The sequence below is a fragment of the Carassius gibelio genome, chromosome A20 (assembly GCF_023724105.1).
Source record: "Carassius gibelio isolate Cgi1373 ecotype wild population from Czech Republic chromosome A20, carGib1.2-hapl.c, whole genome shotgun sequence".
NCBI classification, from domain to species: Eukaryota; Metazoa; Chordata; class Actinopteri; order Cypriniformes; family Cyprinidae; genus Carassius; species Carassius gibelio.
In genome coordinates, this window is record NC_068390.1 from 19,683,786 (window position 1) to 19,701,697 (window position 17,912).

The 17,912-nt window shown below is 36.2% G+C and overlaps 1 protein-coding gene across 2 annotated transcripts in view; it reads right to left on the reverse strand.

Annotated features, from left to right (window-relative positions):
* Positions 1 to 17,912, reverse strand: part of LOC127938747 (NBAS subunit of NRZ tethering complex) — a 122,252-nt gene that overhangs the window by 28,785 nt on the left and 75,555 nt on the right. For both annotated transcript variants that reach the window (XM_052535579.1, XM_052535580.1), the window contains exons 42-48: positions 17,406 to 17,516; positions 12,411 to 12,664; positions 10,474 to 10,808; positions 8,134 to 8,343; positions 7,155 to 7,357; positions 4,351 to 4,440; positions 2,862 to 3,057 (exon numbers count right to left, since the gene is read on the reverse strand). In XM_052535579.1, the coding sequence (XP_052391539.1) occupies positions 2,862 to 3,057; positions 4,351 to 4,440; positions 7,155 to 7,357; positions 8,134 to 8,343; positions 10,474 to 10,808; positions 12,411 to 12,664; positions 17,406 to 17,516 (1,399 nt within the window). The remainder of the gene's footprint in view (positions 1 to 2,861; positions 3,058 to 4,350; positions 4,441 to 7,154; positions 7,358 to 8,133; positions 8,344 to 10,473; positions 10,809 to 12,410; positions 12,665 to 17,405; positions 17,517 to 17,912) is intronic.

The following is a 17,912-nucleotide window of genomic DNA, read 5'->3' on the forward strand; positions in this document are numbered from 1 at the left end:
TCATTCTTAAATGTTCAACATGCTGTAAACTAGTCACATCCAAAATCCATGACATGCCAAAAATGGCACTTTCCAACCATAAGCTTGATATTCTGTTGTGTGTCACTAAATAACGCTAATCAAAGACCGATGGGAAACTGGAACCACTTGCAGTAATCTCGAGGGGTTCTGTTTTAACCCTATGGAGTCTAAGGGTATTCTTGGGGCCTGGAGAGGTTTGTCATGCTCTGACAAATTTGGCTTTTTTCAGTTTCTTATAAATATCTAAGTCTAATCTCACTGTAATCAGCACATACTGGGCTATAATAATATGCGAGCAGCATGTATGTACATGATTGTGTTTTTGAGAAAAAAAATGTTATGCGTGGTTAGTGAAAAACTAAAAATGTTAAATCACTTGAATAAGGAAAAAAAGAAAAAACATTCAGAACATTGGTTACCGGGACTTTTGAAAACTGGAGCTTGTAGCCGAGAATTTTTCTTTCTAGATTACTTGAAAATCATCTTGCTTACTCTCTCACAGAAAACAATATATTGATTACAATTTTCTAAGACACTTTTTGTTGGTAAAAGTCATATAGGAGTAGGTGATTTACACCTGAGAAGACAAAGGCCTGCATAATGAGCTGCATAATGAGCCTTTCGGTCAGCTGTGTCACTGAGTGGGAGGAGTTACAAGAAAGAATGTGAGGACAAATTAAATCTATATAATTTTATGTTTGTAGTTTATTTAGAATATATTTAATTAACCCACAACATAATTTAATATCCACTTGGGACTGCAGTTAAACAGTTTATCAGGAACAATCAAAGCTGACTTTCTAATAATAAAACTGATTGTTATAATCATCATTATTATTATTATTATTATTATTATTATTATTAATAATAATAATGTTGAAAAGAGCTGAGAATATTTTTTTCAGGTTTTTTTGGGGAGATAAATTGAAAGAACAGCATTGTTTGTTACATTTGTTACAATTAGCCTACATTTATTTGTTACATTTATATTATTTACATCAAGCTTTTAAATGTTACAGTATTGTAGATTGTTATTGAAACTTCATAATGTTTGATTTGATTATACATTTAGTCAGGAATTATAGTTTGGAAAAAGTATAACTAGTAAAATGTTAAGACATTATGTGAAAACTAGTACAAGTATATAAATAAAAAGAGACTTACTCATGTTTATGATCGCTGCTGAATAAAGCACTTCATCCTTTTTTTTTGAGGAAATCCAAATCTCCAATCCTCAACCACATCACATCTTTTCGGGGTTGAAAAATGTCTTATTCCTCTCATCGCAAAGCAAACAGTAAAATAAAAAAACTTGAACAGTCTCTCTGCATTGTCTTCTGTTGTGTGGGTGTATTCAAGCCACACGCTTCAATGAAACATTCGAATCTGAATAGAGCGTTCAGCGCGGGGGCGTGGTCGCATTAGAAGATACTGAAGGGACATGTGAAAAATGGACATTGCGTTGTTTTCATATGGATTACATTTCATTTAGTTTAAAAGTACATATGTTAGGCTTTCTATAGATAACTTGCTCATGTCTCTTCATTGAGTATTCACAGAGTTACAGTTAGTTTTAACAACGCATGTCTAAATGAAGATCAGCGCAGACAAAGGCTGCAGACAGCAAACCTTGTTTGTTATCTTTATTTTATAAATGCACAAAGTTTTGTTATTATGTCTGTATACAAAAAAAAAAAGAAGACCCTTTACAGATCCGATTGATGTATTGCTTATCTGTACGATCAAAACTGAAAGTGTAATTTAAATTCTTTTCTGGGTTATCAGGAGAAAATGCCTCATAATGCGTATACGCGTTAATTGACTTCAGAGGGTTAACCCCTGAAGATTGAAAGTTGCATTTAATTATTCTATTAAAAACAATTGGCGGAGTAATCATCTTAAAGTGAAACCAAACATCTGATAGCGTCTGCAAATATAAATATAAATTTGCATGATTAAAGTTTGGTGAAAGAATGGATTATGTGATTTGGTTGAAAATGGATTAACAGCATGTCATTTTGTAATGTGTGTTGAGTGAGATGAGAAATATTATGGAGGTATATTAATGAAAGAAGTCTTTGATTATGTCAAAGTTTGTCTATTCATCCAAGCACCTGTTCAATTATCCATCCATTCATCTATTTATCCATCCATCTATTCTTTCGTCCATCCTTGTTTCCTTGTTTCATAAAGCCTCATTTCTTCTTCTAAAGGAAAATATGTTTTATTAATTTCACTTAAAAAAAATATATAAATAAACAAGGTCCCTCTACCGTAGGCAGATCTAAATACAAATAAAGATTATAGTTCAATTATGTTCTGCTAGTATATTTATCTGATCTCTTCGACTTTTGTAAACCAAAAGTTTAGCAAGGAAAATCAGAAGGTCATTCGCCTTAGAAGAACACTGACAGATTTAGACGGAATTGCTTCTTAGTTCTTCCATATATTCAACTCCAGCTTCACTGGTACATACAGACAGAGAACACCACATAAAACGGCAGAATGACATGTTCACATCCCCAAAGCAACATGAGGTGAGGCCAAAGAGCATGGCTAAGTAGGCAACTGGTAATCCCTGTACCAAATACATCTCAGTCCTTCACACACACACACACATACACACACACACACACCACTTCATGTGCAAGAATAGTGAAGCAATTCCTATAAGCACGTGCTAACTTGCAAAGGGCTGCGCTGTATAATGAGATTACATTCACAGTGCCTCACGGAGGAAATAAGCTAATACTGAGTCAGAGATGTGGGAATGTAATAATATTTATGTGTGAAGTGTAAATCGTGTTTTGTGCCAGTGTGGGTATATGCATATTTTTCACCTTTCTATTTGGCCAGCAGGCTTTCAGAACTGCTTGGCTCCTGAAGAACACCAGTAGGTGGATGTCTTGATCGCTGAGGCTGAATGAATGTTCTAGGATCTGCAGGACCTCAAGTCGGGGTCGTACAGGTTTAGAATCGTCCCCACAGAAAGGTCGTAACCATGCCAGCATGTCCTCAGATGTTACCATATTCCCACTGAAATAAATTAATATTAAAATTAAATAAAACTAGAATACAGACACACACACACACACACAATGTATCACAATTATAAAAAAAAAAATATTAAGCGGCACATTACTGATGATAATAAGAAATGTTTCTTGAGCACCAAATAAGCATATAAAAAATAATTTCTGAAGGATCATGCGACACTGAAGATTGGAGCAAGGGCTACTGAAAATTCAACAGTGTTATTACATGATTAAATAAAAATATAATAATACAAATAATAATAATAATAATAATAAAATATATTAATACGGTTATAGTAAATTGTAATCATTTTAAATATTTATTATATAATTATAATACTTTTATACTTATCACTGTATTAAATAAATGCAGCCTTGTTTAGCTTAAGACACTTATTTAAAAAAGTAAAAAAAAATCTACTTTTAATTGATGTTGTACATTAAAATGTCAATGTAGTTCAACATCAATATAATTAATTCAACCCGAACCCACGGCAATTCGTAAATTTTTCACAAGGTGGCTTATTCGTACGAATTCGTACAACCACACTCGTACAAATTCATACGATTGTTGCCAAATCGTACGTATTTTACGATTTGCACAATTCGTATGAATTTGTACGAATAACCTACACTTAACCCCGCCCCTAAACCTATCCGTCACTGGGGTCGTATAAAATCGTACGAGTGAGGTCGTACAAATTCGTACGAATAAGCCACCTCGTAAAATACGTACGAATTGGTCGTGAGATAGCGTTGAATTAAATACAATTACATTAAGTGTTTTTACAAGCAAGTAACAAAAGTCATTACAAATTAAGTAGATTGGTCGTTTACAAAATAGTAATAATAATTGTCAAAATGGGCATTCATTTCATTATTGACTCAGAAATAGTGTTTAAATATTCAATCTTAAATATTTAGATCTTAAATTTATCGTCTTTATTTTCATTTCATAATGTCACTTTGATTCCCATTGTTTCAAATGCTCAAATGGATCTAAAAATGTAATTATATAAGCCTTGTTTGAAGCAACAATAAAAAGGCGATATAAGGAAATGCGATCGTACATCAATTTCAAAATCTATTGTTAGTTTGGCTAACAAACTACTTTCACGTCAAAACAATTGCTTACTTTAGACAATTATTATAATACTATTAACACAGGTTTCTTTTAATCATGCTATTACTGCTTATGTTATCTAAAAAAAATCCTATTGAATTGCAGAAATATCTAAAATATATATGTTTAAATAATAGTAAAAGGGAACATTGCAACAAAGGATATACCTACCCGTTCTGTACATTAGTGTGCACTGCTGCAACAATTCCTTCCAGCACCTTCAAGGGGTCTGCATAATCTTTCAACGTGTCCTTGTCACCGCTGAAAACAAACAACACACATTCGCAGCTTGAGTTTTGATTCAATGTCTCGAGGCTTTAAAGTGGCTTGATGGCTGCAAACTTTGCATGTGTGTGCGAGAAACCGAGGGAAGGGATTTTCATTCTGAGCAATCTTAATGCTCATCTGCTGATGGTTCTAGCTGCAGGGCTCCTCTTTTCTCTTCTGGCCTCATCTGTCTCCCTACATTAAAGGTGTTTGTGTTATGCTTTTCTGCATGAGGCTGCACTGCCTTATTATTTTTCTATCAATAATAGCTTTGTATTTTTACTCCAACGTTTCATTACTACTGCTGCAGTAAACACTTAGCCTGGTGTTAAATAATCTGGCCTTTCTTCAGAAGCATCTTCTCCGTGATGTAAACAAAAGCTCTATTTTGCAGTTTCATTCAGTGCTGTTGCTGTATGTTAGACTTCACTTTCTCTTTTTGGTTAGGTCAATGTAACATAAGCGATGCTTCGATGGGAAAATCGTCTGTCATTGTTGCTTCCAAACCATCAATTTTTCAACATCTTTTGTATAATTTATAATAATATTTACTTTAGCTGGATTCTCACAACTGTATCAAATCACAGTCAGTGGATGTGCTGTTTAAAACAATAAGTGATTTATTTTTTCACCAGACTTTCATTAGCAGAGCGCTAGTCGGGATGCATCTTTCCACTTTGTCCTAGTTGTAATCTGAACAGCAGCCCATTTTATTACTACAGCATCATTAAAATGTTAATATAGTGTTAAATTCAAATAATTGCTCTGACATTGCTCTGGTACTCCAGCTATAATACATTTAGGAAGTTTGTTTTTGATTCCAACATGGATAAATTCTTTTTCAATCTTCTAAAATATTACATTCTGATTGTAATACTTTTATAATAATCATACAAAGATTACAAAGATGTCAATGACTTTTCTATGATACTAATACTTAAAATATTCCACATACAAAACTAAAATACCATTCAAAAGTTTGCAGTCAGTAAGAATTTTTTATGCATCCCTTCAGTATGCAATGATTTTTTAGCATCTTCAATATTATGATACAGACTGAAAAAACTTTAACCTTGCTTTAAAATTCACTAATCGCAACCACACACACTTGGAGGAACACAGTGTTTCTTTTACTCCCCAGATATAAACATCAATCATGAGCAGGTTGTAGACCACAGATTCCACTTCCTTTTAAAAAAGATGTCTGACTCAAAGGATGCAAGAAATCTAGGTAAATCTGAGGATACAATTTGATGAAATCAACTTAAATAGTTTTGACAATTTCATGTGCCCAAATCATTTCATTGTTAATTATTCATATGCCCACCTCTGCAAACCAGCAATTAGCAGCAGAAGAAAGGAACATGCTTTAGTTATAAGCAATTACCTAGAATATGAATCATCAGCAGAAAAAAAGGGGGAGACTGTGTCTGAATAAAAGCAAACTGTGATCAATCTTAATTTTTCTGACCATGGTTTTCTCTGATTCAGGAGAACTTTACTAATCCCGCTTGATTACAGACGGAGCTGAAACGTCTGATCACAGACTCACGAAGCAGGATGACTAATCAAGAGGTGCAGAATGATCTTGGAGTAAAAAAAAAAAAAAAAAAAAAAAAAAAAGTATTTGGTTTGAAAAGGCCTATTCACAACAACTTTGTTTTGTTTAAAATTCTAAAAATTGGCTGTAAAAATCTGACTGGATGAGCCTTGTTCAAAGCAACAATAAAAAGACAACATATGTACATTAATTTAATTGTGCTTAGTCTAATTTACTATTTTCACATGTCAATACTAATTAAAAATAATATAAAGATTCCCTACTATACTGTAAAAGACATCAAAATAAAATTAAAAAAATGTAAAAACGAAATTTTGAAATGAATTGTTTGTTTTTAAAGATGAACGTAAAGTGATTAACGGATGAAGCAAAAGTAATGTAGTTCATGTAAAAATGTTGAAAATAAGAATGCACAAAAAACACGCAATACTGGCTGACTGGTTATATTAACACACACATTCATATTTAGTCTGTATTATGTAACATACTGACTAATGAAAGTTTTTTTTCCCCCTCACAAGAAGATCTAAATGGAAATCCTCTGAGAAACATTTGTCTGCATTGCTGCAAGATTCAATACTTGAAACTTGCTGAATGAGAGCAGTTCCACCAAGTCGAATGATTAATCCCCAAAAAATGATCTGTCCAGACCACTGGGCTCTTTAAATGTTGGTAGCTTGGTCTGAAACCTTAAAGAATAGGTTCAAAATAACTGCCTTGAAGGGCTTCACAAGTTGTGGTGGAAAATCAGAGATGGGTTCTAAAAATCTAAGCTAGCATTACCTGCTCTCTGAATTGCTAGTATTACTAAGGACACGCTGTTATTAAGAACCAGCCAGCAGGGAAGGTGCCCACCTCCTAAAAGCAGGAGATGAAAGGTAAGAAAAAGAGAGGAAGTGAGCTGTAAAGGAGAGAGATGAGAGGCCAGGGCAGAGGCCAAAGCTGTGTTTAACTCAATCAAGCAAAAACACATCCAGCCAGACACAGGTTAATAGAGGTACAGGCCATAAAGACAGAGACTGAGAGTGGAATAAAGAGACAGAGAAAGCATTACCAGCGATGTATAAAACAGACAGAGAGAAAATGAGGGTTATATTAAGAAAACTACGCTGGCAAACAGAAATCGGTGAACTGCAGCTCATCGTACCTGAGAGCAGTTATGATTCGCTCCACTGCGTCCTGGACTATGCTCTCCACCGACAGGTCGCTCGTTCCCACGCTGACTGCGAGAAGCTGCTCGATCCGTTCAAGGGGCTGTCCGTCCATGACCATTGTGATGGCCAGATGGCGCACTTTAGATTGCTCGGATCTGGACAGGTCATAAATGTGACAGTACTTCTGCAGAAGCTCCTAAAAAAGACAAGAATGCAAAGTAATTAACACCAAATCATGCTCAGAAAACTCTTTATGCTTCCCATCCTCTGGCGGTAATCAATGAGTAATATGTGCGGAGACTAAAACAAAGCCTTAAGTATCTTTAAAGACATACAGTAGCAGTACACCTGAAGACAAAGAACAAAACATTTTGTTTGGGTGCTGAGAATCAAGAGGCACAAGCTCGTCTCACACACACATACAGAATCCCAAAACCTGGTGAGCTCCATAATGATCATTCTTTTCCTACTTTTCTGTAAATAGCAGTGCTACTTTAATTCAGGGACTCTCCTACACTGGCATGTTGCAGGTAGCAAGGCAACTGGAACAGAGATTTACAGTACACTGCAGTTTCCACGATCGTGCACATTCCTATGGGAGCATGTTGTGTGACATGGTGAAGGTGTGTCTGTAATAAGATCCGGCAGTATCTGCTCGATAAGTGTGCAGTGTAAAAATGAATCCATATATTTCCATATACAAATGGCTCAATGTGTGAATTTAAGCAACCACAGGCTGACATGGACTGCCTGCTACTATCCTGCAGACAGCACACCAGCTACAAACCTGCCAATCAATCACAGCCACTGTCACACAGGACAGGAAAGGGAGAAATTGTATAGGAGAAAGTAAGAGAGAAAAAAAGGGGCAAGTAAGATGGGGACATACATAATATTTAAGGCCTTGCTTACTGTTAGCATAGGTCTCAGATGATCAAATCACGAGAGTGTGTGTGTGTGTTGACCAATTACCTCTTGGCTTGTCTTGAGTGACAGAGGGAAGGAGTGGCTCAGAGTCTCTAGATGGGTAAGAGACTGCTGTATGTGAGTGAGGGCGGAGTCAAAGCTGGAGGCGGAGTTTTCACTTCTGTCATCATTACCCTTTTTCTTACTCTTTTCGCTAATTCCTTTTAGAGCCTTCTGTGCCCGCTTAGTGATCTCCAGCCGGGACTCTACTGAGAGCTAAACACACAAAAGCAAAGAGAAAAACATGTCAATGAAAGAGTTTTTTTTTTTTTTTTTTTTAATGTTCAATATTTTTTTTTATACCAACTTTTAAAAAATAGGATGAAATCCCTTGCTATAAAGACAGCTATTTATTTTCATATACATTAAGATAAACGACTATAATATTAATATACATCATTACAAAGTTTGTGGTCTTTCCGATTTTTATAATGTTTTTGAAAGAAGTCTCTTATGCTCACTAAGGCTGCATTTATTTGATCAAAGATAGCCGAAACAGTGATACTGTTAAATATTATTAAATGTAAAATAACTATTTAGAAATGATTCTAATCTGCTGAATTAGTTCTTAAGAAATGTTTCTTGATGTTATCAATATTGAAAACAGCTGTGCTACCTCAAAGTTCAAAATAACAGCAGATTTCCATCATCACAATAAATAATCCGCATAATAATAGTAAATAAATGGCTTTTAATAGTCACCCCACAAGTGACCCCGTATAGCAGAAGCTACCCAGAATAGGCCCAAAACCAGAAATGAAGAAATGTGCTGATGCTTTCCTGCTTATAAAAATATTCAGTCAGCAATGGGCCGTTATTCTGCTGCATATCGATTTCTGCAACATCATTAGTGTTGGGGATTTTAATGGTAGAATTATAATCCACAACACTAATGATGTTGCAGAATTCGGTCTCATCTCATTTCTCATCCAGGTTCATCTCGGTGAGAACGGTTCACATGCCTGGATTCATCTTAATACGGTTTACCTCCGACACTCCCCTCCTACGCTCTCCTGCTGTCCTTTACGCACACGCACACGCACACGGACGTTAACTGTATTTACTCACGGGTTCACACACAGTCTACAGCAGGAGCATGGCAGATGTCATTGGTTGTTTTTCCCTGTGGTATTCTTGAGCAGCGAATCAATGGTGGGAAGTGGGTGTGTGTTTATGGCAATGAGTGTTTGTAACTTGCTTTCTGCAAAATCTAATCATTATAACATTATATCAACATAACAATCATTACAATAACATCATCTGAACACTCCAGGGGCCACCGAGCATTAGCAATTAGCCTTTTGATTACAGGCTCATTTAGGATGTTTGCCACAGTGCCGTGTGTATGTGTCTTTTTCTGTATGCACGTGGAGGTTTGACTTGCAAGCAGAATAAATAGAATATGAAGCCATCTGTGAGAGACAGGAAGAGATGAGAGGTGCTAAAACATCAAACAGCACTTAGTAGACATGAACATGTCCAGAGAAGTCAATGAACACACCATATGCATAAGTTATGGCATATACTGTACATGTGCATGTGTTGATTTTAATAATTCATGTTATTGGACAACCGACTTTAAACATGTCAATCTGGGCACCGTGCTTCACTTAGAGTCTATGAGAGCAATCGCATTGGACAAAGCGTCTGACTTGATGCCGCAAAGTGGATACAATGTGGAAAATACATTAATAATCACTTTAAAAGTGCATTTTTAAATGGAAACGGCAGTGGCCAATAGCTTTGTTATAGTTTCAAATACAGTTAATGATTTGTCGATTTTAAAAAGTGAGGCATTAAAATTTTTCAATTTAATAACATTTCAGATGGACTAAATGCATAAGTAAAAGGTAAATGTATCAGTAAACCAATAAATATATTTTTTAAATGGACAATATATATATATATATATATATAAATTGTCCATTTAAAAAATATATATATGAATAGTACATTAATAAATAATTCATTTGCACCTTTAAAACTGCAAATTAAGAAAAAATCTTCTTTGTCGTTTTAAATAAATTTTCTATTTGCCAATTTAAAAAGTGATTTATTTGTGGATTTCTTTTCTTTTTTTGTAATACACTGATAATCATTTTAGATTTTTTTGTTTTAAGTGGCCCTCCCAGTCCTCCACTAAGCTCTCAAATAATTTAAATGATCATGCATTTGACTGACAGTATTTGAAATAACACAGCTGTTTGCTTATAAAGATACATTTATAATCTTGTACTCACTGTAATTTCTGTCAAATATTTTTTATTTTTTCTAGTTTGAAAGGATTTTGTAAGTAGAACTTCGCAGAACCCCAAAAAAACCACTCATTTTCTGCATTAGACTCACCTTACTGGCGGCTTCAGGGGAAAAGGTAATGGCATCCAAGAAGTTAACAGAATCTACAGGCAGAAGTCGGTCAAAGTATTTGGCACAGGTGTCATAGGCATGCAGGAAGTCGGGATCACTCTGGGGGGCTTTTTTCAGCACATGCTGATCCCCTTCCCAGAACAGTTTATGGAGCCAGGTGGCATGTACAGCGCTAGAGGTAAGCGCTTCGCCTCCCTTCTGGGGGATTCGAGGGGCCAGTTTGGAGATTGACAGGACGTTCTGGCTGGTCAGTACCGGCTCCAGAGCTTTCAAAGGATCGGAATCCTCATCTGTCAACTTCTTATAGTCCAGACCTAAGCAATAAGACATGATTTCAGCATCATATAGAACACAGACTGAAGCTAGTTGTCACAATACAGTGAATATTTATCAGGATTTTTTTCATCAAGTAAATTTCTTTATAAATACAAACCTTAAACTCTACAAAAAGCTATTCTTGCACATTATTCACTAGTGCACTTAATTTTTTTAACTTTTTGGATGACCATGTTGTCACTCTATTGGGCAAGTTGTCACACTGGAATATATTTTGTGCAGTTTGAGAATACTCTCTTCATCTCTACGAATCCAAAAAATGGGACATTTAATGCAGTTTCCAGCTTTCATGAGGTTTCTATTTGTGTCAATCTATGTGAATAGGTGAAGACTTGGCATGCCTCCAGGAAATATCAAGTCTGACAGACAACATTACACTGACACACAAGGCCTCAGAAGGGCATTCACCACATACATACACTCTAACAGACAGAGCTGTGGAGAAAAATGTGCTCTCTCTCTCCCTGGGGTTGTGGCAGATGCTACTGTATGAACAGTATCTGTGTCTGGAAGCATGCATGCATCAGAGTGTGTTTCCGCTGCCTACTAAGTGCAAGTGTTTAAAAGGGAAGGTATCAGTTGAGATAGGAGAGATTGTGGTGTGAAAACTCTCTGACAAACTCCCCCCTGACCTCTCAAAACACTCTCTCCAAGATTATCAAGTTTAAACAAGACGAGATCATTAGTTCTTCTAGCTCTTTTCAGAACTACAGTGAGTCAAGTCTGTCTTAGGTAAGGTATTTTTATGATATTTAAGAAGTGACACAAAGCAACTCATAATATTTCATCATAAGACTACAGATTATATACATATGTGGTTCAAAAGTCTGACACTGGTACGTTTAAAAAAAAAATGTTTTAATAGAACTCTCTTGCACTCACCATGTCTGCATTATTTATTGGATTGAATATACAGTAAAACAGTACTACTGTAAAGAAATACTACAATATTTTATATTTAATAATAGATTTTAAAATGTAATTAGTTTATGTGATGGCAAGCTGCACTTTTAAAAGCCATTATTCTAGTATTCAGTATCCCATGATCCTTTAGAAATCATTATGATATGCTCGAAAATGGTTGTGATGGTTAATATTTTTGTGGAAACTGTGATGCATCTTTTTCTGGATTATTTGTTGAATAGAAAGTTCATATCTAGTCAAACAAATTCATTTAAGTAGACAACACTCTTGCAGTTATGAGTGAGCGATCCTGGTTAAGTTTGCCACTATCACATGTAGTGCCTCAACACAGGAGAGAGAGAGAGAGAGAGAGAGAGAGAGAGAGAGAGAGGTACATAGCTAATGAACTCATTCAAACCTCACTCCATGTCTCATTTGTTTCACAATAATCTTTCCTTTCTTATCAGAACAGAACAAAACTATTGTATGCGGGCTAATTAACATTCCTCTTATTTCCACTGGCCCCCTCATAGCTCAGTGACCCATTTCCCGCTGTCTCAGCTGGAGAGAGATGTGTCATTACATGGGAAGTTTCTGGTTATGGTGTTGATTGACATGCTTGCGAGCAGGAGCTGATGAAATCTGATGTGTTTGTTTGGACTCTTGCTGTCACTCACCGATGGCGACGGCTTTGAGCTTCTTTAGCAGTTTGAGGTGCGTGTCGGGCTTCATAGCAGATTGGGGGAAGAAGCTTGCGCAGCCGCAGTTATCCAGAAGAGTGAAGTAGAAGAGGAGTCGGAGCTGGTCGGTTCCGGCTATGCTAGGGTACACATATTTAGTCATGTGTGTGTAGAATGACTCCGGGTTAGTCTTTAGAGTCTCAAACAGGCCCAGAGCCTCCGTCCTGTCCTCAATGTCTTTGGTGGAAAGCCTGAAGGAAGACAGAAATAAGAGATGGATGGCAATGGAAGACTGGAAGGTGAGAGAAATGATAGAATGAGCAGTCGTAGCCAAGGTCTGTTGAAGCAGTGATCACTCAACCTTTCCAAATTGCTTGTAGAAAATCAATTAAGGCAATGTGCAGGCAGTTTCCCCCCAATTGTCCCCCGAACCAGATGAGGTACATTAAGGTCGCTGTTAATATGCTGTGACGGCCCACTCGTGCTAGAGAATTGATTTCGTTTAATCTAAAAGAACTTCGTCAAACTACTTAAAGTACATGAAACTTTATTCACCATGGTTCGACCACTTCCAGGACCAAAAAAATGATAATTTCAAGCAGTGAATTATAGCCTATGGCAAGGGTTTACTGACCCACCATAAATCCGATGTCAGGTTTGGATTCTATCGGTGACGTTTTTTTGTAAGCGCTGCTCTGATTTCCATAATTTATCTCCATGGTGACTTCATAAGCAGGCGTGTGGATTGGCCCTCCACCTCGCTCTAATTGAATGGCTTTTCAGTAAAGATAAACAGCTTTATGGCACCACAGAATATCCCATAGCAATTCTGATGCATGGAAATGTTTTATAGAGTTGGGTTATCAATAAATTACCATGTGAACCTTCAATGACTGCCAAGTCCATTTATCCAGCAGGTCTGCTGATGCTGTACGTGAGGGTGTAACGTGTGAGAGGGAAGGGGATGGAGAAAGAGTCATAGAGAGAAAGAGAGGGAAAAGACATAAAAAGCATGCTGACTCGCAAACAGGACAGGAAATAAAAGATGGAGTCAGATTCATGGGTTGCGTAGACCTCCACAGAGGCAGAAAAAAGACCACTTAAAATTCCAATGTTGTGAAAAGTCTTAGCTTGTGAATTTTCTGCGTTTGCACATATTTAATATTGTTACCAGTGTTTTTTTTTTGGCAATGAAAGACGATGTGAAATACAGGCAAGTCTGTAAGAGAACGGCTGAAAAAAACAAGTAAAAGTTCTCAAATGGCACTGTACATTCCTCATATAAACTCGACTAAAATGCTGATGGAGGAACCTGAAATGTGCTAGCATGCTTAAAAGTCCACAAAGGTCACATATGAAGCAGTTCTGCAAAGAAGAGAAAACATGCATAAATAACTACACAGTAAGTATTTGGCTGCCATTATTGCCGCCTAATTGCTTCCTTTAATAGATACATGCAACTTGCAAATATAAAAATGTATTTAATGTAAATCTCTGTGTTTTTAGTTCACTTATGCTTCATAGGTTCTTGCTGAAGCTCTAATTATATTCAGTGTAAAAATATGAAAAAATGCATGTGGGAAAGACAGTATATGGGGGTGTAAAAAATGTCCCACAATACTGCAAATTAGTTCATATAAGGCGCTTTCTACAAATACTGTACACTTTGGTTTCTACTTTGGTTACCTTCTATAGAGCATAAGAGGCACAAATCCCATATTTCTGTTAGAAATATAGTGTCAGTAAGAATTTTTTGTTTTAAAAGTCTTAAGGTTTTCACATTAGATGATCTTGTTTGGTCCAACATCTATTCTTATAAAATAATATCTATAAAAACAAATATTTATTTATTTGTTTAGTGACTAGAAACATTCATAGGACACATCCAGGTCTCAACATTTGTGTAGGTAAACACTGTACCTGCATGTTCTTATTGTGTTACAGCTAATCATATTCAGCATTAATGCAACAAAATAAGCGAGCTGCAGGGTGCATGCAGCCATTTGGACAGAGCCCAACACCTATCCATTGTCCACGGAGCGTAACCCCTATGGACTTTAACTCATGTTTTATGGATATGTCTATACTGGCTGGAGGTACGATGTCTTGGGGCCAGAAAGAGAGACAGAAAGAGCAATGCTGAGAGAGGAATGTGAGACAAGCTGGAAAACAACAACAGGCCAGAACAAAGTGAAGAAAAGAGGAAGATGATACCAGAGACAAAACAGGTAGGACAGAAATTACAGGAAGGAAATGCGGCAGGGGAGAGATAAAGAGAGGAGCCTCTGACTGCAGTCTGCTTATTAACACAGAATAACTGCTTCTAACAGGATCAATACTTCACTAAACACAGCAGCCATTAATCCTGTCTCCTGCTGCAATTACAAACCAAAGAACAGATAAAGGGTGTGTGTGTGTGTGTGAGAGACACAGAGGCAAAGGCTGAATTCAAACTCAATTCTTCAGTCAAGGACAGGCTAAGGCACTAACCCTCTTCAATATACATACAGTATATATATATATATATATATATATATATATATATATATATATATATATATATATATATATATATTATATAAGGGATAGTTATAGTCCTCTTAATTTAATTGGACAAATGGCTTCAGCATCAGAGGGCAACAGCATCGGGACAGTCCAAAATAGGAAGAATTTTTTTTTTTAGCCAAGCAATGTAAATGTAGTCAAGCAATGCTCAGATTGACTTGCAGCAAAGATTGATGCTGTGGCATCTTTTTTAACCATCTGAAGAAAAAAATTATCAGAAAAAATTTATATTAACTGGAAAAATGTGAAAAGTAACTTTATAGTAACATCATGATTATAGAACTACTGTAAAAGTAAAATTACATTGCAAATAATTCAGCTTTGATAAATCAAAATTAAACATGTCAAAAACTACAAACATGATACAATAGGCTACAAAAATTGTGTTCCTTTAGCCCCGTTGTACCGTATATTTGGTTGAAAATTAGTGCAAACCTCAGCTTAATGAATAAAATGAGAAAAAAATTAATGAATAACAGGAATTGATGCCAACAAAACGTCTGTTCAATTTGAAATAGCAATTAGAACATGGCTCAAAATGCATTGAGCTATAGAAGCTAATGCATTATATGGCAGTCGGTGTGAGGTCTTCTAATGAATCATGAATTTGAAGACTGGAATAAAACCCGATTTGAAGCAATTCATGCAGAGTTTTGTAAGAGTATCCTCAGGGTACACAGTGCACCACACAAAGAAAGCAGGGCAGAATAAGGTCAAAACCCTACAGTTTATTCATCTGAATTGAACAAGGAACCAATGGAAATATCTAAAACCAAGTAACCTCAACTACCATATTCAAACTCCCAAAAACCATTCCATTAAGTCTGTGAAGAGCCCATTCATTCAGGTGGTCCAAAGCATGACTCAAATGATTAACAAAATCTGGCCTAGCAAAATTATTAATGCACAAAAAAGCATGACTGAATATACAAAGCAGCTGTCCAGAAAAAGCAAGATAATTTTGGACTGACCATCTGTCCTATGTAGGATTCAGGAAAAATATCCCACATTTGAAACATTTTGTCCAGATTTCTGAAAGTTGGAGTATAAAACACAATTTCATTATCTGGTTAAAAAAAATTAAATTAATAATAATAATAAATGAATATATAAATAATAATGCATACCACTTGCATGAATTCAGAACTCACATTAAACACTTAATTTATAGTGTTTATTAATTTTAAGTTTTCACAATTTAATATTTAACTTAATTTTAGTATTTCTTCTATTATGCTTAAGTTTGCAAATGTTTTGGCAATACATACCATCTGTCATATCAAAGCACACTGGAAGGGAACAGAATTGATTTGAACTGATTTAAGCTGAATGGAATAGAATGCAGCATTATGGAATGAAACTGAAGCGATTAGAATAGATGCAAAGCCTATTTGAGCCATTTCAATCCAAACCAAAAGCAACCATTTCTATGCAACTCAATTGCACAGAACTGCTTTAAAGCTCACGCATGACACAAGGGTAACTTGAACTACTGTAGATGCTTAAGAGGCAAAATTACATCATGAATACAATAAATCTAAGCAGAAAAAAATACACACCAAAGGATTGGCCCTTTTTCAATGCCTTTGAAATAACATTTTAACCGCATCATATGCAAATCACATAAACTGAGTAAATAACATAAATGATGCAAAATATGTGTTGACGAGTCCTCATCAGTCAGAAAAGCCTATTTGCTGACAAATTAACAAACAGAAACTGCAATACAATACAACTTTTGAGTAATTGCCAAAGTTGCTCAAACTCCCTCTGGTGCCATTCTCTAGTAACATCTTTGATAGGGGGGAATATGTTCTACACAGAGCTTCCAAAAAAAAAAAAAACGGCAAAATAAAACAGAAGCCTTGGGGATGCTAATAAGCATGCAAGGACTCTCACAGATGAAAAAAAAAACATCACATTCATAGTAAATTTAGTTTCATCCAAGCAATCTGTACTAAACAAGTAAAGTCAAATGAGTGCATGTTTATGTAGAGGGAGGGAGAGAGAAAGAGGGTGATTAAACCCGATGAGAGATGGAGAGGGAGTTGATTAGACCAGGCTTTGAACAATGCTTCAGCGGCAAATTTACATTGCAGCAAGCTCAGGAGAGGTGGCACGCTCTTGTGTGTGGATTTTCAAAGCCTTATAAAACTGACTACAAAACTAAACTACAGGTCTGGCAAGTCACACAAACCGATCGCCTGGAAGCCATTCTCTGCAATCGATCCATGCAATCTACTGTTTGCGCTTCTAGAGCGCCGGGGTCGCAAGGTTCTGACCTGCTGGGGCCCCTTTACTTCCAGGAAAAAAAACAGTTACTTGTGGAAGAGATTGCTTTTAACTGAGGTTTTGCAGGCTCAATCCCCTGAAAAAGTGTGAGTGCTGTTAATGTCTGCTGTGTGTGTGAAAGTATGAGTGTCTTACCCGCTATCAGTGAACAGGAACTCAAGGTGCGTCATGTGCACTTCCCAGAGAGGGATGCTGTACCGCTGAGCCAGAGAACGAGAGATCCCATACACACTCTCATCTAGTGTCCTACATAGACAGAAAGAACAGATTAAATGATAGAACAAAAGATATATACATATATACTAACAGACAGACAGAGACAGATAGATAGATAAACAAAGACATGCATAGACAGACACAGACAGACAGATAGATAGATAATTTCAATTACATTTTTCATGAAACTTTTTTTTAGAACACTCAAGCTTTAGTTTTTAATTAGATAAATTCAATCTTTCTAATCATGGCCAATTTGGCAGACCATGAAAGGCCAGGCATAATATATTCCTAAAAATCTAGATCTGTCTTGCTCTGAAAGAATGATTTGATCCCTTTTCTGGCTGCTCTTGCAAATCAGATCTGCCCTGAGCTGCTGGAACTTCACTCTGCAGTTCCTACAGTGAGTACTGAACGTTGCCAATT